General features: G+C 45.4%; 1 protein-coding gene across 1 annotated transcript; it reads right to left on the bottom strand.

The window, feature by feature from the left end:
- Positions 1-4962: 4962 nt before the first annotated feature.
- Positions 4963-7493, bottom strand: CCN1 (cellular communication network factor 1). Its single transcript, XM_053468952.1, has 6 exons — positions 7456-7493; positions 7185-7367; positions 6698-6911; positions 6238-6585; positions 5878-6080; positions 4963-5763 (listed from the first exon to the last, which is right to left on the bottom strand). The coding sequence occupies exons 2-6, from the start codon at positions 7254-7256 to the stop codon at positions 5464-5466; spliced, it is 1137 nt and encodes a 378-aa protein (XP_053324927.1). The 5' UTR covers positions 7257-7367; positions 7456-7493; the 3' UTR covers positions 4963-5463.
- Between the last annotated feature and the right edge of the window lie 15728 nt (positions 7494-23221).

The raw sequence follows: 23221 nt of genomic DNA, 5'->3' as shown, positions 1-23221 counted from the left end.
TGCGGGAGTGGGGGCAGCCGGGATGTATGTATCTGTGTAAATATGTATGTATGTATGTATGTATGTGCAGTATATGTACAGTATATATATCTATGTCTAAATATATAGAAACGCACACACATAACCCCTGATTTCAGCCATATTATACAATGTTTTTTATTGTTTTTTCAGCTTCACGGTGCTTGAAATTCCTGAATAACCTGCATATATATTCCGCAATTAGGAGGCACACGTATTTCTGGAGTTCTGGATCCCAGTTGCATGCCAGGAATAAATGCCGGGGATTTGAAGGGAATGTCTGTGGACGGCAGGACAGAGCCGCGTGTGTTCAGCCTGAAAATAACTGAGGAATGTTTGTTCTTCTAACTGATGAACGGAAACTCAGGAAGTTCTAGAAAGAATGTTTATAAACCAGACTGGACCCTCCATCTGCCCCATCAGGAAAAACTTCATGAGATGTCAACAGCCCCATTCCATACATTTCAGCTGATGTGGAGGTGGCATATATATATATACATAACAGTTAAACTTAATGACAAATCATTGAAAAAGGAAAAAACCCTAAGAAATGGATTCGAGACATAATCTCAAAACTTTTAAACTGTGACTGACAAACCCGGCGAAAACTTCTCAATGCCATTTTTAAAATCATTTTTCCGTTGTTCTGTGTGATGTCGCCACTCGTTGTGGAGTTTAACTGATTTTTATCTTTTATTGTGTGAAAAGCCTCCTTCTGGGAGGCTTGGGCTCTAAAGTGTAGATAGCAATCCACGATTCAGCATTAATGATGGCCGCACATGGAATGTCATTAACAGACACAGGGCCCACGTTCAAGTGAGTGGGGATTGGGCAGAAGGCTTTAGTGACATCAGAAGGGGTGGGGCTTGTGAGCAGGGACCATGGGTGGCAGTGGCGTGTTCTTCCCCAACTGGCCCGTTAACACCAGGATAGACTGTGCTGGGTCATCACAGTCCACCATAGCTTCCTTTTGTGCCGCGCCAGGATATGATATCATATCCCGATGCCTAGATGTAAAGACAGCATGGCGGAGGGGGTGGCAAGTGGCGCTGCCCTTAGTTAGGCCTAGGGCAGCGCCAAAGATAAATGCATGGCTGATGGGAAGCTTTACTGCCTGACCTCTTTGGAAGAATCTGTTTCCCTACCGTCCAACGGCCCTGCTCTGTCCCCGTATGCTCAAGCGCAGTTCACAGCATCCTTCATATATACAAATGTAAATGTGACTCTCCCAGCTGGGATCAGAACACGTTGCCTGCATCGGGCCACCAGGCTTCTGTCTCATCATTGGGGTTAAAATAACCCTGAAAGTCCTTTATGTGTTTTGTTAAGTAATATTAGAGCAGAAGACATTCCTCTAAATCCTAAAATGTTCCAGTTTTCTAATAATTTTTGTTCAGACAAGACCACCTGCTCTGCAGCGAACATCGGGTGGTATTTTGGTTCCATAACAGCTAAAAATGTACAATGCCTTTGGCAAAAAATTCTGATCCTGAGATATCGGCTGTAACTCCTCGGCTGTCAAGAAAGTCTCCTACATTCATTTTAAACACGTGACATTCTGCTCCAGGAAAGAGACTTCTCTATAATTCTGCGGCAGCTCCATGTCACCTTTCTGTCATGGAACCTCTTTCTTCTCACTGTAGGCCTCAGTCCTGATTCTTCAGCTGCTTCTGGGTTCGTGGCTGTGCCTCATGAGAGTGCAAGCCGTAATAATTCATCGAAAAAACAGACGTCAAAGTCCAGCTCTCTGCTACTTGATCCCAAGATCCAGGACCCCACATAATCCTGACCCAAAACCCCAACAGACCGAGGACCCAGCAGGAAACCCTGTGAAAAGGTGAGGAGCCTCTCCATGAAGCCTGTGTCGTACCTTCCCCTGTGGATATCCCAGAATCTCACATGTCGGGACTTGGCTTAATAAGCACAGGGTAATTGGTGGAGCCATGGGGGGCTCTGATACCCTTCAAAAACCTGGTTGAAGTGCCACATCTGCAGCTGTCAACAAGCTTCTTGTGACACAACTGACATGGCCTCCACCGGCCAGAAAAGAGGCCTTGTCCTCTAACAAGTGGAGCAGTAACAGAAAGAAAACTTTTCACTTGGATTGCCTTTTATACGAGGATCGTAAACAAAAGTGCCCCCCTCCCCGCAATGACTTCCTCCACTTTCTGCCCATACCCCATGTATCCTCTCCCACATCTTCCTCTGCTTCCCTTCCTATCTTCCCTCTCCCTCCCCTCATCTTTCTCATGCTCCTAATTACCTCACACTTACCCCTTGCTGCCTCTTTTGCCCCCACCGCTCTCCTCCTTCATCCACCCCCGAAACTCCCGCTACTTGACATTCTTTCACCCCCTGCATAGTCTGAAAGTATCATGTAATTAAAAAGCAGGGTTTTTTCCTGGCCTTTATCCTCATTTGGAACAGCAATTCGAATTCTTGGCATTCCCGTCCATTAATCAGCATTTTCACTTGTAATCAGTTATTAGGCTCCAAGCTCATTAAGTTAAAGCAAACTCTCCCCTGCTGGGGTAATTCTGTTTTTATCCGCAGAACCGCAAACCCCTCCTGACACAGAACCTGTAACGATAATTCTATGGAGTTTATGATTACAAAACCTGCTCCGTGTAAATACCCCGAGGCTCCTGGACACAAACTTCCAGGTCATTGTTGTTTATCTGAGAAGGTCAGACTCTCCGGTCCCTGCTTGGGGTGATTCTGCTCTCAAAGCTCACGGTTCTGGAATGTGATGGAAAACGATGGAAATCACAGAACTTGACGTATAATCCGACCCCATGGAGGTACTGGCAGGGGATTCTATACCCTGGGAAAGACACATTTGGGGGGCTAAAGTGCTAAACAGGCTAGGGAAGGGGTAATCACCGGACCCAGGCAACTTGGGACTCGCTGGGTTTTCCATCTGATGGCGGATTTGGCCGAGTTGCCAGATCAATGAGCGTTGTGCTCCAAGCTCACTAAGTTACACTCACAGGTAAATCCTTAGAGTGGTCGCTCAATGAATCCACGTTTAAGAAATGTTATTTCTCCTGCCTGTAATAAAACTAGAAGACATTAAATCCCCATTTCTTCTCGCTTAAGATCTCCGTCCCTCATGCTAGTTTGTGGATTCAGTTCTCACGTCTGAGTTCAGGTCAAGAAAGAGACAGACAGTCATTCATGGAGCTCAAGACTTGGCCGCCCTGTGACTGAGCCTTATATTATTATTATTATGTATAGTTTTATATAGCGCCATCATATTCCGCAGTGCTGTACAACGGGTATCCCGTTAATTGTTTAGGTTATTTAATGCTTCAACAGAAAATGACTTTGCTGCTGGGGATTCAGTTAAAGTTAAAACGTCACATGAGTCTCCTGTCTTTACGTTGCATATCATTTACATCTAAATAAAAACCCAAAACACTTAGTAATATTCAGTCGATGGAAGCAGCCATCTTGGTCTTTCCAATTCAACATTCCTGCGACCTATATTGATCTATGCGGGAATGACCCGAGCCCACCTACTTCCTGTGGTCTATGGCCATCCGCCACGTTTTCCTGGACATGTTAAATTTTCGTACGTTACTGACCCTGGTGGCACAGGTAAAGTGCTGCCCCCTGCAGTATGTTGGCTGTATAGACTCATGGAAGGGAGTCAGCAATATGTCCCGCATCCTGCAGGGGGCAGCACTTCACCTGTGTAGATTTGCACCAAGTCCTTTATGACATGGCTGATGTAGTCACGGATCCGCCATCTCAGCTAGTACTCAGCTATACTTCTCACACCCTGCAGGGGGCAGCACATTACCTACTCTGATCAGCAATAAAAAAAATGGCTCATGTGGTCAGCCTACTCTAGTCGGAGCCAGTGGTCAGAGCCAGTTTATTAGCCCTGTATTCGTACACATGGGAACAGATACCCTGTGGAGGGGGGAACCCTCCCCAACATGCTCCTATTCCTCTTACCTGCGGCAAAATAATAGGCCATACTCATCTTAAGTTAAAGACATAGGTGACAAACCCTCCATCAGCTGAATACCCCACGTAGGGGCATGAATGCTGCCCAAAATATGTCTTTAGGTCAATTTTGTGATTTTTTTTCACAGTGGTACTTATAAACTGCCCAATTTCACACAAAGTGATATGGGGGCAGGGGGCAAATAAGATCAGCCAATTAGGATGTGTCACTACAGGAAGCATCAGTTATACACCTTGTGCTAAGTACATAACACCCTCTGGTACCACGAATGGGGTAGGATCACAACTCCAGGTCCAGGAATAGAAGTAAACCAGAAACTTAAAAAGCAGGTAAGAGCCGTCAGTCCTGCCTCATCTGCCCCTTTTATTCAGTTCTTGGCCTTGTGCTCGGGACCTTATGCCTGCCCTGCGCATGTTTAAAGGGGAAGCCCACGGAAAATCTATTTTAACTGCATACAATAATATACCCCCAGCACTGTATACAGTAATATAACCCCCCAGCGCTGTATACAGTAATATAACCCCCAGCACTCTATACAGTAATATAACCCCCCAGTGCTGTATACAGTAATATAACCCCCAGTGCTGTATACAGTAATATAACCCCCAGCGCTGTATACAGTAATATAACCCCCAGCGCTGTATACAGTAATATAACCCCCAGCGCTGTATACAGTAATATAACCCCCCAGTGCTGTATACAGTAATATAACCCCCCAGTGCTGTATACAGTAATATAACCCCCAGTGCTGTATACAGCAGAATAACCCCCCAGCACTGTATACAGTAATATAACCCCCAGCGCTGTATACAGTAATAGCCCCCCAGCGCTGTATACAATAATAATCCCCCAGCAATGTATACAGTAATAACCCCCAGCACTGTATACAGTAATATAACCCACAGCGCTGTATACAGTAATAACCCTTAAAGCTTATTTTGTATTAGAAACAGAGACAAAAGAGAAAATAATATATAAAAATAGGTAAATATTTTTTATTAATTGATTATTCCATAAATAAATTCTTCAGTTCATTGAATATCAAAATTAAATCAATTTACAATTTATTCCAGTATTACATTTAACACAAACGCTACCTTTTGATAAATAAAACGACATTTCATTAGGGAGTAAAGAGCCACGCAGGCTTGCAGGACTGTAGTAGCTGCCACAGGCGTTCGCTCCGCCAGGAAGGAGCGTGACGTGGAACTGACTCTCGCCGGCGTAGGAATAGCTCTTAACAACACATAATTTACTAACAAAAACATGAAAATATTATAAAAATGCTCCGAAAACGAAGCGAATCGTTGGCTCCAGTACTATGAAGCAGTAAATTCTCAGTCCAGATGTCACGGCCGCAGTACCCCAAAACGTCCATAGGGGGAGCAGAGCTTCCACAACAGTAACATCCTTAGAGTTAAGTTCCTCGTGTTAAGGCGCCGGGCCCCGCTCCGAGCGGGACCGTGGGTTTAGTCTCGGAATTTGTGGATATCATTGGATAATCTGTAATAGGGGTAAGCCTCGTTGGCGTGGGGGCAGTTGTAGTTGCACCTGCAGGTCTGGATCATCATGACATTTTTGGAGAAGGTCTCCCCGTCCTCGCAGCGGAATCTGATCTTAACGGTCTTTGTCTCCTGGGGGGTGCAGCACCGTCCATCAACGCACGACCCGCAGTATTTAGGACGGTATTTCTTCATGCTGGAGCAGCCGGCGTATGTGTACCTCACTGGAGCGTGAGACCTCTTTGTTTTCGTGCATTTCTTTCCCTTCTGGGGGAGAGAGGAGACATACCTGTGTTAGTGAACTCTCAGAAACTGCGCAGCACAGTGCTGGACTTCATGCAGAGAAGAGGCCATCCCACCCACCACAGGGTCACTTCTTACCTTTAGACTTGCGTAGCTCAGCTGCTCGCATGGCCGGACCTCGCAGATACGAGACTCCCTCACCAGCCGGCAGTTACTGTTGTCATTGGTGACTCTGGTGGAGATGCCCTTCCCGCAGGTCTTTGAGCACTGAGACCAGGACGTGGTCTGAATGATACACTTCTGACTGTCAACCGTATGACTTTGGGGGTCGGACGCAAATACTATAGAAGGACAATAAAGTAAAAACATTTAGTCTATGAATTAACAATATGTGCCAACAACCCCGGGCATCGGGACGGGCACTTTACCAAGAAACCCCACGGCCACAGAGCAGCCACTTCTCCCCATTTACAGCAACAAGAGCAGAGGGACACTCACCTGGTAACATCTTTAATCCTCCTTTGACGAAGGCCACCAGTTCGTTCTTGCTGGTGAGGTCTCCCTCGCTAGGGTCCAGTCCCAACCCCTTATTGAAGAAGTCGTCCAGCTCCTGCATGGTTTCCTTGGCCGAGTCGCACACCCACTCCTCGCAGCACTGACCGGGCACCTTAACGAGGCGAGGGTTGGGGCAGCCCAGGTTGGGCAGCGAAAGTTCTTGGGGGCACAGAGGGAGGCAGCCGACGGCCCCGTCGATGCACGTGCACTGGTGCTTGCAGTTGGGCTGGAAGCTCTCCCCATTCTGGTAGATCCGGGAGTTGTACTCGCAGGGTCTGCCCTCCGACTTGGCTGCAGAGGAGAGAAATAGCCCTTTAGCTGGAGGTGCCTTCCCACCCAAGGTTTGCTGTGGGGGGCTGTTTGGGAAACTGCATGCACCCAGTTGTGATGTGCCACCTCTTACCTCTGCAGATTCCCTTGGTGGCCCTAGGGCTGGCCCCGAAGTTGCACTCCAGCCCCTTGGTGTGGTCGCATGGTTGGCTGGAGCTGCAGTCGTCGTTGAGCTGCCCAGCGCACACCTTGCAGCAGCCGCATCCATCCAGGACAAGCCCGACCCCGGGGGCACACTGGGGCACCGCTAGGGGGCAGCGGCAGACGGAGGGGCAGGAGCCCAACACCTGGGGGAGGAAGCAAGAAAGAGATTTAGACACTGTGGCTCCAAGGGCATCATGGGATCTGGGGGCCAAACAATAACTGGGGCCCTAGGAGGAGCGGAGGATGCACATTAACTAGGGCCCTATCAGGAGCGGGGGGGGCACACAATAACCAGGGTCCTATCGGGAGCGGGGGGGGGCACACAATAGCCAGGGCCCTAGCGGGGGGCTACACAATAACCAGGGCCCTAGCGGGAGCGGGGGGCCACACAACAGAAATAAGAAGAAGAAGCGTACCTGCTCCGGCAGAGCGGCGGCCGCGAGAAGGAGAACGGCGGCAAGAACGGGGCAGCTTCCCGGCAGAGCCATCGGTATGAGCAGGGTCCGTGCGGGAAAAAGTCGGGGGTCTCTGTCTGAGCTGGTCTCCTTAATGTATTTTACTGGTTTCCTTTCTGGATTATACTGGTTTCTCTCCCTGTGCTCGTGTCGTTTGCTGGGATATACTGGTATCCTTTGCTGGGTTATACAGGTCTCTTCTCCCGTGCTGGTCCCGTTTGCTGGGATATACTGGTATCCTTTGCTGGGTTATACTGGTCTCTTCTCCTGTGCTGGTCCCGTTTGCTGGGTTGTGCTGGTCCCGTTTGCTGGGTTATACTGGTCACACTGGTCTCCCCAGCGCTCTCCCAGTTTATATAGGCTGTTGCCACGCGTGACGTCAGCGAGTTCCAGCATCTGCAAAGAATCCGAGGAATGCGCGGGGGGGCGAACCGCGGCCGGGGGGGAGCACGCGGGCTGCAACACCGGATCCCGGCCAATGAGGGGGGCAGGGGGGACCCGGTGAGGTGAAAGAAAGTCAGGGGGGACCCGGTGTGGTGGAAGAGAGCCAGGGGGGACCCGGTGAGGTGAAAGAGAGTCAGGGGGGACCCGGTGTGGTGGAAGAAAGTCAGGGGGGACCCGGTGAGGTGAAAGAAAGTTGGGGGGGGGCGGTGAGGTGAAACAGAACTGGGGGGAACCCGGTGAGGGGAAAGTCGACCTGGTGATGTAAAAGTCGGGGGGGGCGGTAAGGCGCACCTAGCAGGGAGTGAAGAAAAGTAGTGATAAATAAGCAGATATTCTCCTTCCTATATTTGGGTTTTATTGATATGGCACCAACAGGTTCTGCAGAGATGTACAAAGAGGCGCCAGATTAAAGGGACACCCCAGACAGGTGATGCGCAGTGTCCTGGCCATAGAGCTCGCAATCTAATGGAGCCCAGCACACGGGGTGCAGATGGCTGGCGACCGTGGGTGCTCAGAGATCAGGGCTTACGGTGGCCAGCCGTCTGCACCCCGTGTGCTGGGCTCCTTTAGATTGTTGAGGGACCGGGCCACCTCACCCCGATTCCTCTTTGTCTGGAACAGGTAGGAAGGAGCGCGTCACCGGACAAGAACTGTATGCCTCCTCTCTCCATGTGTTTAAATGGATACTTTGAGGGGTAAGATTGCGATGGGGGGGGGTATTTCTCCATATATTTAAAAGCCAGACTGTATCCTAAACTAGGGTACATCTACCTATGGAGCTTTCCTAATCTGCCCCTTCATAGCACAGACTCAGGGGGCAGATTCTTGTGGCATTAGCTGCATTCTGGGCATTTTCCTTCGACATGACATTCATTTCTCTGCTAATTAAGTGACATATTTTCCTGCACGGCTCATCCGGAGCCCTCAGAGGCTTCTCTTTCCTTTTTCCAGAATAGGAGGCTTAGGGCTCAGACTTCTGGATGTTGTGTCTCTGGCCGCAGCGCTAACCGTTTCCAGATGCGGAGTCACTTTTAGAATATTTCCATATTTGGTTAGCACGAGGCCTGCGTTTTTTGCATTTTTTCCCCCTCTTATCCAACCACAAGATGTTCTTGACAGCTTTAGATGCTGTTAAATATAGACGTCGCGCATGTTCCAGGGCAGGAAACTCGGTGGAATTTCTGTGTTTCTTTTTCACGCAATGTGTCTTTAGTGAGATTTTGTAGACAAACCCACTGGCCGCGTGAGGTGTTCAGATATGGAATAGGGACCAGGCATCCAGACGCCCCACGGCATGAAATAAATATTATCGCGCAGATTTCTCCCGTCACTCTGCTGCTTGCTGTAAACAAGATGGATCTCCGGCAGATATTTACCCCAACCGGGACCGCTGTGCCCTGCCACGGAGCCCCAGAGCCCACGCAGGAGGTCCCGTGGCTGTGTGTGGGGCACAAGGAGGACACGGCAGGAGGGTGATCAGAGGCCGTGTGAACGTCATCCTTGGGGATCCAGCACTGCGAAGGTAAGTCGGCCACGACCTGCTGATTTGGCAGCGCAGTTTGGTACCTCCTGGTACCAGTTATCCTAATACCTGCCTGTTACTCCCATTACCTGCCTGTTACTCCTAGTACCTGCCCGTTACTCCTAATACCTGCTTGTAACTCGTAATACCTGCCCCTTACTCCTAATATCTGCCTGTTACTCGTAATACCCGCCTTTTATCCTAATATTTGCCTGTTACTCCTAATACCTGCCCATTACTCCTAATACCTGCCCATTACTTATACCTGCCCGTAACTGGTAATACCTGCCCATTACCCCTAATACCTGCCCGTTACTCATAGTACCTGCCCTTTATCCTAATACCTGCCCGTTACTTGAAATACCTGCCCATTACTCCTAAAACCTGCCCTTTATCCTAATACCTGCCTGGTACTCCTAATACCTGCCCGTTACTTGTAATACCTGCCCATTACTCCTAAAACCTGCCCTTTATCCTAATTCCTGCCCGTTAATCCTTATACCTGCCCGTAATGCCTAATACCTGCCCGTTACTCCTAATACCTGCCCGTAATGCCTAAGACGTGCCTGTTACTCCTAATACTTGGCTGTTTGATACTCTTACCTGTTGGTTGTAAGTGTTAATACCTTTCTCTGCCTCGTCCTGAACCTCAATAACTGACCTCTGTGCCTCCTGGTACCTGCCTGATACACCTCAGTACCTGTGTGTACCTATTGCTGGCTATTTTTGCGACTGAGTGAGGAATTTAGAAGAAGCGTACTGGCTTTTGTTTACCCCGTTAAAGAACCCTGTGATACCCTCACATCCAGTAAACACTCTTAAAGAGGAGCATTAGGGAAGGAAAGAGGGCATCAGAGAGGGATTGTATTAAGGAACCGGGCACCTGGAAGGTATGTTTTAGGGTGGTGCCTATGGCAGGTAATGGGCTTCTTATTAATAAGTGAGGTAGATATTAATGAGATGTCAGTCATAATGATGATAATATTTCCACATGGATATCCGCTTGTGTTCAGAAAGGCTTTTCGTGCTCCTTAGTCCTCTGGATGCGAAGGAAGACTTTACTTACTCGAGCCTTCAGAGCCCTTGTGTAGATTTGCAGTTCCTTCGGGGGTTAATTAACCCTTAGAGGAATCTTGCCTGGTGTGAATACTCTGCTGTCTCTGATACTCTGTACCTGGTGCAGGAATTTTTGTGTCCTCACTTTGTTGGTCCTGATCCATCACTCGTGCCAACTTCCCGAGTGCCATACGGCGCGTTTTGGGAGCGCATGTTCCATGGTGCTTTTGGAGGGACATGGGGGGTATCTGACATCTTTACAATCTCAGCTTTCTCATAAAATGGATCCTGAGAATTCCATGAACTGAGTTAGATCCTATTCCAGATACTGCTGTTCTAGAAACATTTCCTCTTGGTGGTTGCTTGACTCACATCAACCTTTTCTAGAGCACTTTTGGGCCATTGTGCCCATGTTATTCCCCTAACTATTCTGACTGCAGCCAATAATGTTGTAGGAGTGACTTAATATTAACCGGGTCACTGAAGGGACATTCGTATTTCAGAAGGCCTAAAACTGCCTTTTGTGCCATCAGTTTTACAGTTTTCCGCTGCATGTTCTTTGAGAAGCCCGTATAGAGTGAAGCCAGAACGACTGGTTTAAGTAACCGGAGTCCAAGGCTTTCTTATAAAATCATTTGCCGCTCAGCTTGAGATGATTTTGTATCTAACGGCCCCTGGGAGAGCATCCTGGCAGAGGCCTTTGTGACGGGACCTGAATGTATGTGGAGTCTGTGGTGTATGATTGAGGTGACTGGCCGGGTCAATTCAGGGCATGAATTACAGTCCTAGGTATGGGGATGCAAGGGGCACAAGGGTAAAATTGGGAGCCTTTCACCCAAATCATTTACTCCCTCCTGATTGAGCTGGTGATGGCACCGAGGAAGAGATGTTTCTATCAGCCGGTGGAAGGTAGGATATGGGTGAGTACCCAGGAGGTCTCAATGTGATCCCAAGTCTTGGGGGGTTTTATTCACTCTCAGGGTGGATGGGCAGATTCCCAGGGTTCCACTGTCCATTGGTAATTACGGGACTGCATGGGCCAGCTTTCTAGCTGGTGGTAGTCAGTGGTATTTATTAGTCATCAGTAGCAGTTATTGGTACTTGTAGTCAGGAGTAGTTACTAGCAGTCAGGAGCAGTTATTAGCAGTCAGTAGTAGTTACTAGCAGCCAGTAGTAGTTACTAGCCATCAGTAGTACTCAGTAGTAGTTAATAGCAGTCAGTAGTAGTTACTAGCAGCCAGTAGTAGTTACTAGCCATCAGTAGTAGTTAATAGCCGTCAGTAGTAGTTACTAGCCGTCAGTAGTAGTTAATAGCAGTCTATAGTAGTAGTAGTTACTAGCAGTCGCTAGCAGTTTGATACTCAAAGTAGCAGATCTTAGGGTTAGTTGCCTCTGGAGCTCTACGACGAAGATTTAGTCTCATTTCCATGTTACAAAGTTAAAATTTAAAATCTTTAAATTTGCGTGGTTCCACCCTTATTTATCTCAATAACGGTGAGTTTGATGACAGTTACCATGGTAATGCGTGTGATCAGCTCATCTTATAATATATGGTGTTTTTGTTTGCGGATATGCCGAACCTCGGCATACCAACCACAATCTTGCCCTGTTTACCAATGTTTAACCCTTCGGTACCCACCACATGGCAGTACCGTGTTTACGCTGGATGGTACTGATGGAGACTTGGTTCGCTGGCTGACTTTTTGTGCTGCATACACATTTTAAACATTCTGGAAAAACTAAGAAAACTGTGATTTTTATTGAAGAAAAATAACTTTCTTTCATTGTATTTGGCAACAGAACAGTAAAGGAATGATGACTTATTTAACTGTTGCATTTCTGGCTGGAGAATGAATGCAGCCTTTTCATGCCAGTCCTGTAGGTGGCCAGATCCTCCATGTTAGTGTCTCGGATGCGAGGAAGTAGCTGTTTTTGGCCGGGACGTGTGTCAGCCCTCAGGAATGTATCAGACGCCGGAGAGAAAGATTCTTTGTGCTGTTTGTTGCGTGAGCTGCCGTTCTGCCATTAAGAAAAAAGTTTGTACAGAGTTTCTTCTAGGGCCCTCACCTCTACCGCTCTGTGATGACCTGTATTACTGGGGGTCCCTTACCTGCTGACATCTCAGGGGTTAGGTGACTACAGTTATAATGTATATAGGTGTGTATATATATATATATATATGTATGTATGTTAGTGAATTATATGGTAAGATTCCTTTCTGCAGCCTGTGGGTCATCATCCCTGAATACAAGTAAAGGAATTGATTACAAATTAGTGGAGAACTCGTGACATGTATTGGATTTACTGTCTCTTTAAGACAAGGTATTTTTTTATGTATAGCTAATTTAGGAACATTTTGTGGGCCCACAGGTGACATGGCTTGTCACGCGTGCATTTGCTTCATGTAAACTGCTTTACAATTGGCTAATATAAACACTAATATAACCCACATCAGGCAGACAAGGGGTTAATGGCTGATTAGCTGATATTTTTTCTGATATTTCAGTCCCTTCCCTGATTTTAAATATTTCGATGTGGAGCATGTAGACTGAAAATCTTGTTCTAAGAAGTTTTGTCTTTAATTAAAACATTTTTTTTAATAAACCATTCCTTTTGTTTCATAAATCAAACGTGTGCGATTTTTACATATTCCCCTAAATATTTTCCAGGTCTCCAGGCGAGGATTCCTCTTCCTAATGTGTCATTTCATGTTTGGCGCATAGTTTAGTGTCATTAATCCTTGCGTTTTGACACATGTGAAGTGCCCTGCGCACGCTCGGCTGAGCTCGGCTCCCTATACACGGTTAATAATCTCGATGTATTTACATATCTCTAGCCGGAGGACAGTGTAATTGAATGTACAGCCATGATGTCGTGGTACAAATATGTGAAGAAGCAGTTTAGAATTTTCCGATCTCCAGAGAATTCCAAACCTACGTGGAATGGTTTTCTGTGCTTTTTGAATCTCGTAATCCCTGAGGATGTATCGCTTGGCCGGACATTTTTCTGTGATGGTTCTTCCATCCAGTAGTCTGTGGACATACTTTGTGCGTGAAGTAAGTCTGCATCCACCTGAGACCAGACAGGATGTATTAAAACGAGAAGTCTGCATGTACCGGGGTAATTTATTGCAGTATAAAAGAGAGTAAATATAGAAACAAGAGATCATACTTACACAGAGTGGCTGCATGATGGCGACCTCCAGCGCTTTTCGAGGGGAATAGTCAAAGTACTTTAACTCTTTCCACCTATAGAGACAATATGGGTAGTTGGCTTTGTTTATGGTTGGTATAGACAGGTGATCAACCTGGAAGTATCAAGAGATCCAGGATGACTCCAGCCTTTGAAGGCAGAAAACGACCCAATGTTACGAGACCCTCTGTGTGTTGCACATGTTGTGAGCGATAACGTACGTCACAATGTGCTAATAAGACACCTGATTTGAAGCCATTTAACCCATAGAAACAGTTTGGGTTTTGTTTGTAGTTCCTTTCCAAACTATATCCCATAGATAATTCCATGAATTTAGCATGTATGCTATATGTATGGCTGTCTGTGTATGAAGCTTTCGGGGCTTCCAGTTCATTATTTGTCTGGAACAAGGTCCCTCTGTCCTTCCAGCAACAAGATAAATCCTCAAGGTTTCTGTGATTGCAGAAAGCAGAGGAGACATTGAATATAATGAGGGACTGGGGTATAACGAGGCACTGGGATATAACGAAGCAATGGAATATAACGAGGCACTGGAATATAACGAGGCACTGGGATATAACGAAGCAATGGGATATAACGAGGCACTGGAATATAACGAGGCACTGGAATATAACGAGGCACTGGGATATAACGAAGCACTGGAATATAACGAGGCACTGGAACATAACAAAGCACTGGAATATAACGAAGCACGGGAATATAACGAGGCACTGGGACATAACGAGGCACTGGAATATAACCAAACACGGGAATATAACGAGGCACTGGGACATAACGAGGCACTGAAATATAACGAAGCACTGGGACATAACGAGGCACTGGAATATAACGAGGCACTGGAATATAACGAGGCACTGGGACATAACGAGGCACTGGAATATAACGAAGCACTGGAATATAATTAAGGACTTGGATATAAAGAGGCACTGGGACGGATGGCATTACGTAATGCCTTCAGAACACATAAATATTTAGTCTGATTCCTGATGAGCTTTTGCTAGGAATGTCTGACAATAGACAGTGAAACATAAGCATCAGTATGGAAACTTTCCACATTCCTCCCGTCTGAGAGAACTTTTCCCTGGACAAAAAATGAGCAGGCGTATAACTCCCAGCGGGATCTTTCCAGGCGCGTTCAGCCGAGTTTCCGACATGTGGCCAAACAGACTGAGAATGAGACGTGATGCTGGAAAAACAGTTCGGCTCCAGGATTAGATCCGTGTCCGACACGTATAGCATCATTCCTTCCCAGTATAAAGCATGTATAGCACCAAGGATATATCTAGAACCCAAACTACATGTATGGATTTTATACGTACATAGCATGTACAGTGTATGTAGCATGTGCACAGTAAATGTACATGCATATGCACGGGTACAGGCACAAAAACACCAGGTCACTCATGGGCCTCACACGTGGAAAGTATTATCTCCTGTAACATATTGGTTCCAGTGAACGTATCACGACATTGGACAATACAACAGAATGAAAAACATGACCCTATCTAATATCACAAAATAGTTAATTTAACTGTCTTGGAGCAGGGCATCCGATGCTTGTCTCTGTTGAGCCCAGTAGTAGTTTTTCCATGTCTGTGCTGTGTGTCAGATGAGGTGGTGTGAAGTCTTTTTGGCAGTCTGTCATGTCACTTGCTCTGTGTATGTAATCGTAGGAAATAAATCAGGCTGGATGCAGTACGAGCTAAAGTGCGAGACTTCATAATAAGTGAGAACTGTAAGACCGAGTTTCTTATGTGGCGGGTTCAGGCTTTCAGGCGAGGACATGCTTTTTCATTAAGTTTGAATCCCCTCAACTGAAACTCACAAAATTTAAAGTGGTTTGTTCTGTGAGTTGTTTTGGAGCTGGTAGCATGTGACCGCCATTGAATCTTGTCAGTTACCCCAAACCGGGACACCTTTGTTAGGGGGGGGTCAAACTTGTGGAGGGCTGGGCAGGAGGGAGGGCGAGGGTAGGATTGCCCACTTACCTTTCCCTGAAAAGCCACCTTGCGGCACTCAGCTTCCGAGTGCCTCAAGGTGACCACATGGGAAGCTTGACTGGGGTCACCTATTAAAAGCTCCCTCTCCCTCAATGATCCCCACTGGCCTCAAAGCAGGAATGTGCTGTGAAAAGAGGACATATGATGTAGTGGATGCATGGAAGGGTAATCCAACAGAGGTGGTTTGTTTGTGTAAGCATTGAATGGGTTAATCTGATGTTGATTTAAATCAGTGTGCATGCCCTCTGTATCTGTTCTGGCTGGAGGCATCATCTTCCCAGGACCCCTGTGGTGATTCATGGCCCGACTGATAAGGACCCTGAGTTATAGGAATTCCATTCCTAGCCTAAGTGGAGGGGTTTCTATCACTTTTACCCCACCATAACTTATTGGCAGATCAAAGATGGGAACCAATTCTTTGAAAAGGTGTCATATAATTGGTAATGTGGCCAGAGGGGTGTTTTAGGGGCAATGCAGCCACCTCAATGAAGAACTCCACAATTTACTCTGATTGGAAAAACATCGTAAGAAACCACCTGGACTTAAGGAGTTCCCACAGGCCGGCTTATTGATGAACCCGTGGCTGAGGGGCCTGCTTATCGAAGAAACTTGTGAGTGAGGGCCCTGTGTTTAAGTCCCATTGTTTTTAAGAACTGTTTGCTTGTTTTGTTATTTTTTATAAGCCTTGTTTTTTGTAATTGTGGCACTGTGTAATCTTTGGACTCTAGTATTGATATCCACAAACCCTAAGAGAGGGTAACACGTTACCAAATTGTTATTTTCTAATTTCTAGAGGATATATATATATAGAGGGATATTTTAATTCGGGTATCTCACGAATCCGGTATCAAAATCGTGATGGTGGCAGACTATCTGGGGGGATACAGGCAGGATTTGGGGGTTAATTTGGTATAACTGATGCCTTGTTAAGGAGTGAAGTTAGTAAATCCAGAGGCCTGGTGCTATTAACCCCTTCATGCCCACGCCCTCCACACAGTCACGGCTTGACAAGTAGTCCTGACCGTGACAGGGACCGTCGGGAAGTATGTAATATGGCCATTCTGCAGCAAATTCTGCAGTTGATTTTGAAAGAACTTTGTGGCATGAAAAATATGGACTTTTGACCCAAAATAGTTCTGCATTCCATTAATAAGCATATCCAATGTTGACATTTCTTAGTGAGACGTGAAAGGCGAACCTGAGCAGCTGTCTCTCCATCTTACTCCATCTCTCCATCTCAATACCGTGGCACAGACTGACATGATTTACAAAAATGTCCTCGTTGCACCACACACGTTTACTGTGAATGATCTCATCAGATGTGCATTTGTTTATTGTTAGGATTAAGTGCTTTGCTTTGGATCGAAGCCTTTGTTTGCATAGATTTTTATTATACCAGGAATGTTATAAACCTCTTCTCTTCTGAGAACTGGGTTGAGAACCAGTCTAGTGGTCCAAGAAATATAAGATGTCTTAGGGTCCATGAGATGAAACTTGTGTATAGGTCCACGAGATATTATGAGTCTAGAGGTCCACGAGATATTATGAGTCTATTATGAGGTCCACCAGATTCAGCACGTTTTGTAATCCATGAGATATATGGTGTCTCGGGGTTCATGTGATGTAACATGTCTAGAGGTCAGTGAGATGTAGCATGTCTTGGGTTCATGAGATGTTACATGTCTAGCAGTCCATGAGATGTGAATTGTCTACCAAGTGAACTACCGCTTCCTTACATTACGTATAAGCCTTTGAACCTCTAGTTTTAGATTGTAGATTTTAGATTCTAGTTCTCCTTTGAAATGTTACAGTTTAGGGAAAACAGGACAGAGAGAGCGTGATAGGAACATTTAAATGCATAAAGGGGTTAAACACGGCACAAGAGGGAAGGACATTTTCAAAGGAGAAGAAATGCGTCTATGTTATCACTATTTACCAGGAAATTTAGCTGTTTGTTACAAGGACATGTAAACATAAGACACATTGGTAGGGATGGAAGGTCTTGCTCTTGTGAGCTTACATTCTATTAGACAGTCATCCTATCTGAGATAGAAGGTCAGGGCACAGATTGAACAGGAATGACTTAATACTAGTGAAATTACAAAATGGCTGTTTGGGTGCCTTTTCTCCCCTGCAAATCTTAGAAGAATTGGCATTTCAGGATGTTTTAGGCTTGCAGGAAAAGAAGCAGAGGGTCCCCAGATAGGGCCCCTTCCTCTCGTATGAGGCACCTTTGTACCCTTTGGGCTGCATTTTACTCACAGTTATGGATAAGGTTACAGAGGGTAACTGACATATGATGGCATTTTATGTTAAAGACCCCAAAGTAATTGGCCTCGGGCTCTCTCTCCTTGACTGTCCTCTTCACCCACATTGTGACCTCGAAATCACAAAAAATAAGGTTATTATGGGGCTCGATGCTCGATGTACCTGAACGTCTGGGGGTAGGTAACACACAATACCTTCTCCCCACTGAATATTAAAACAACTTTTTCTGTCCTCACACCTTGGAAAATATGTCAGGATGACATGTATGTATGACATGTATGTTTGTGTCAGAGATTAATGACTTTCTTTTGCTGTAGACTGGAATGTCATCAATGGAAAGTGGATGGAAAGAAAAAGACAGATTATCTTTCCAAATTTTCCAGAATTCTGTGTAGAACGTTCCTGCAGTTGAATGGAGAGATCATTCCTTTTGAAGGGTTGATTGTCCTTTACTTTCCGTAAATATGGAACATACTTTCCTGTACATTGGAAAATACCGCGTGTGAAACATTTAACAGAGAATCTCTTCATTTTGTCATTAAATCTCTTCAGCTGTCATAAAGAAAGGGGTTGTTAGGAGGGAAGTTTTATTTCAAAGGAGGAGAAATATTACATCAAGAGACCAGAATCGAACACTAGGGGGTCAGAGGCTGAGATGGAATTGGAGGAAGTTTTTCTTTACTGAGAGGGTAGTAGAAAAGTGGAAAAGCCTCCCAGCAGAAGTGGTAGGGGGTAATACAGTGAGGGGATTAAACATGCATGGGATAGACATACAGCTCCTGAATCTAAGACAAGACCAACGACCGATTAAGGTTTCAGTCTTTACAGCAGGAGAGATGGGCGACTAGACGGAGGCTGAATCGAGCTGATCTGCTAGCAAGTTCTATGTTTCTATGACAGATGGACAGCCACTAGAGTTGTGAAGGGGCTTGTATTTAACTTGTTTGACTGTTTTTTAAGGGTCCAGTTGATTTGAAGCCATGACTGGTTCTATAGAGGGGCTTTTTTTTTTTTAAGGGAGGAGGTTGTATTTGCAGCCATCACTGGCCTCTCACTGTCACAATGTAATGGCTCAAACATTTAAAGGGACGGTGGAGTCGTCATATCCATTTTAATGTATACGAAAGACTACCTTATGCCCAGAGACGATGAGCTCCAGGATTGATTAGCGAGAGGGGCATATCTCACCTCCTTGGACATAATCTGGGAATGCTGGCTCCAGACGTAGTCTCTAAAGCTGTGGTCATCATACTGTTTCATTTATACCAGTTCAAGGTAAAACCCTTCGAGAGGTACGTAGACCGTCTATAGGAAATCTTGGGCCGGCCATCTCAAGCACCTGGATCAGGTGCCGGGCCACATCCATCCATGCAGAAAAATTAACAGCATGCAGAAAAATTAACAGGTGTGAAGACATAGCGTAGCCCAATGACGACAGTGCCTGAGATGAGCAAAATACATAAGTACTGGCATTCTTTGGGTATTATCCCAATTTGGTTTCCTGCTATAGGGCTGACTCCATCTTTGGGCTCCTGGATTTGGCCTCCTTGATTTAAAAAAAGATTTTTGGTAGGGTTAGGCCTCAATGTCTGGCTTGGGAGCCAAATCAAGCCAAGTGAGGATCGAGTGGTTGGTTTACGCAGTCATAAAAAATGTATGTCTAGTCCTGGTGTGGGCTCTCAAGAAACTGTACCCCTGCCTCGATTGGGGGAACTTCATGGACCATAAGCTCCAAATATGGCGCCTGCTGCGTTGGAGCCTGTCCAGAAACTTCACCATTCAGTAGTGACCCGAAAGGGACAACGCAGACGGAATGTCCAGACAACAAGGCACAACATTGTGTAACATGGAGTTATCTCATTGTCCCTTCAATCTTTTCCCCCAAATAAAGCTTCACAAAGGGTCTTATTATGACCCCAATGCAGCAGGGGTACTTTCCTGGGACCCTGTAAGAGGAGCAACCAGCAACCACAGCCAAGATTTAACCCTTGTAACCCTGGTTCCCAACCATGTCTCCCTGCCCCCACAAGCAGGTGAGATACAATGTAACCAACAAATGGCACCTCTGTCCAGTCTGTTCTTTTCTGTGTGCTTAACCTCTTCAGTGCCAAACATTTTGTGTGCATGTGTGTGATTAACATCTCCAGTGCTGGTGTCTAAGCCTTCCTCATGTTTGTGTGTAGTTAACCTTTTCAATACTTCTTCAGTATTGGCGTGAAAACCTTTGTGAGCGCAATGGCATATCGTAAACAATGTGCCAAGGGTGGGTTTGTGGCATCCTTGCTGCGATGCAGGGCCCAGGGCATACTTACTTACATACTTTGATAAGGTTGGATTTTTTCTGTTTTGAATTTGGGGACTCGTAACAGCCGTACAAAGACGTACACAGACATTTGTTAGGAAGGAAACAGTTAAATGCAGACAGGCCAAGACTGAGACAAACAGGGGTTTTCCCCTAATCTCATAGGCAGGTCCTTAGAGAGTATGGTGGATTCTCTTGGTGTATGGGGCAGATTCTATGGGTGAATAGGGCAGCTACACAGACCATTTTAATGAGGTTAATGTGGAATGTGAGCAGTTACATGACTGGAAGAATCCAGACTGGGAAGTGCATTATGTGTAACTCTCCTGGATGGGATTGTTTATAAGGTGCAAGCAGTGAGGCATTAAAACGTTCCTGAATGCCATTCATGAGACACCTCCTGGGAATAGTCACTTTTAGGAGAGCAGAGAGGGTCAGACATTCCTCAGAGTTCAGCAAATAAATTCACCACAGAATAAGACACAGAAATGTCTCTTCAGGAAGACGTGGATTCCTCTCACACGCGTGTGCGACTTTTCACGTTTCCTGTAAGATATGATTGTAAGATGTTTCTTCAGCCAGGACGGCTCAGAAAGGAATGTGTCCAGCCCTGAAGGTGCAGCCACCGAATAGTCAAATGCTTCTATGCTTTAACCCATGAAGATGCTGGAGACCTTCACATATACATTCAAATCTATGCCGATCCATTATAAACTAAAAGCCACTATGTGGAAACCTGGAACAGAAACATGAAGTCGTTTCAGACAAGTGGAATTAACACGCAGCGACTGCATTTCGTCTTTAACCAGCAGACATATCAATTCATAATGTTAAAGCAAAAGTTTAAAACTAAAATCTTGAAATGCAGATATCCTAAACCAATCTGCTGCACTAAGAATATGTTCAAGTCTAACTGCAGAGGAGAATTCCTTAGACTCTAGCTCCACCGGCTGAGTGAGATTTAAAATATGTAGTATTTAAGAAATTAAAAGTTAAAAGGTGCAACACTGCTGTCCTATCCAAGTAATGTTGCAAACATTACACAACACATAAATTGGGGTGATTAGGAAAACTAGAATAAAAATGTCTCCACCTGAAGAACCTCAATAACTGGGAATTCAGATGGGTTCATATTTTGATTTCTTGCGGCTAAAATCTTTGAGGTGTCCGGAGTACCTATCTGCAATTGTGTTCGAGAGGCCAGATATGTATTCTGTTTGGATGGTAATGCCTCGAACCAAGCAGGAATGGCAGAATTTTTTTGCCAAATCCATTATTAGCTTTGATTTTATGCAATTCAAGCAATTCTAGATAATTGATGTGAAGATCTGGCGTCTGACTCAAATGTTCGTCAAATGAAGCTTTCTTTACCAGGATGGACTTAATTTCTTTCTTCCAATTCCAGTTGGGTTTGAGGAATTGCCATACATTTTTTCCAATTTATGAGGAAACCTAAGTCCATGAAGGTTTTATTGTCCATTTGGTATGTAATAGCTTCGTTTTCAGCCATTCTGAGAATGTTGTCCCAATAGATTATCTTACCCCTCTGCTTCTAAAAATAGAAATCACAGGTTTCATCAGTTTTGTAAATCACAAGGAGGCTGATGTTAGGCCGGAAGGTAATCTTCATCCTGTTGCCCGGAAAAGATTTGTGTCTCTTAAACTGTGTATCCGTTCCATTCTGAAATGATTATAAGAAACCCATTTGTTTAATTCTTCCTTTTTTTTTTACAAGAAAGGGATTGCTGGCTGGAGCAGACGCTGGAACAGGCATGATCACTCTTTTTCCTCTAAATCTTGTACCTCTGTGTTCATCAATCTTACACCCATAGACATTCAAATCTATGCCGATCCATTATAAACTAAAAGCCACTATGTGGAAACCTGGAACAGAAACATGAAGTCGTTTCAGACAAGTGGAATTAACACGCAGCGACTGCATTTCGTCTTTAACCAGCAGACATATCAATTCATAATGTTAAAGCAAAAGTTTAAAACTAAAATCTTGAAATGCAGATATCCTAAACCAATCTGCTGCCCTAAGAATATGTTCAAGTCTAACTGCAGAGGAGAATTCCTTAGACTCTAGCTCCACCGGCTAAAAAATAAAGTGGATGAAGCGGTTTTGGGGTCTGCGGTCATTTTTAACCATTACTGGGAAAAAATTAGTCTGCCACCTACTTTTTCCAGAGAAAAAAGAATGGTTTTAAATCTTACCTGAAGCAGACTTGGATCTCGGATATCTTCTGCCTCCCATGGACCTCTAAAAATGTCATCTTGATGGGAAGAAAGTGGGTCTGTTTAATAGATCCATTTGCTGGAACTGAATGTCGTTTCCGGAGCCTCTACTCAAAGTTGGGGTATGAGATATTGAGTGGCACGAATATCGGCTCCATCCTTTCCCAGGCCTTTTTGAAAACCTTGGGGGAAAAACTTTTTGATTGAGCTTTTAGCTTTGTCAAAAAAGTGAATGTATTCACTAGACTTGTGTTCGGTTAACGCGGTACGCAGGCGGAAATCCGTTTTGCCGTCAGGAGTTAAAGGGCCATAAGAACGACTTTATTGGTCACCGGCAGGGGCCTCCTCTAGCATCAACCAATTGATAGCGCCATCAGATTCTGCAGCACTGTACAATGGGTAGGCAGGACATAATGGTATATAACATAACAAGATGACATACAGAAACAACAGGTCAGGAGGGCCCGGCTTAAATGAGCTTCCAATCTAGAAGGTGGACCAGGTTCTTTATTAAATAACTGCGCCAACGGAGGATCAAGATGAAGCAGAAGAAAGCTTCCCCTTTTTATAGTTAATGCTGAGTTAGCACTTCCCAGCAGGCACACGGACCTTTGTATCCACGTATCTTCTTTACATACCCACATCAACAGGAGAGTTATTTGTTTTAGGGGCTCACCCACTTTATGGTTCCACGGGCTTACAAATCGAGCATTCAACAAATGGGGTGTTGGTTTCCTTTCCGAGGAACAGGGAATGTCGCTTTATGTAAGGCTTTTCCCGATATTATCGCCAATAACTGATGTTACAGGGGTTTGGGGAATCCCTACAAGGGAGTCTCAGAAGTGTTTTAATCTTTTATAACATGTCCGACATGGCTGAATGTATAGCTTTGCAGATTAATTTGTCTCCGTAAGCGTTGGAAATCGCATGTCTGTATAACATGAATCATTCTCCC

The sequence above is a fragment of the Spea bombifrons genome, chromosome 6, assembly GCF_027358695.1.
Source record: "Spea bombifrons isolate aSpeBom1 chromosome 6, aSpeBom1.2.pri, whole genome shotgun sequence".
Classification (NCBI taxonomy): Eukaryota; Metazoa; Chordata; class Amphibia; order Anura; family Pelobatidae; genus Spea; species Spea bombifrons.
This window is presented reverse-complemented; position numbering and strand designations above follow the sequence as displayed.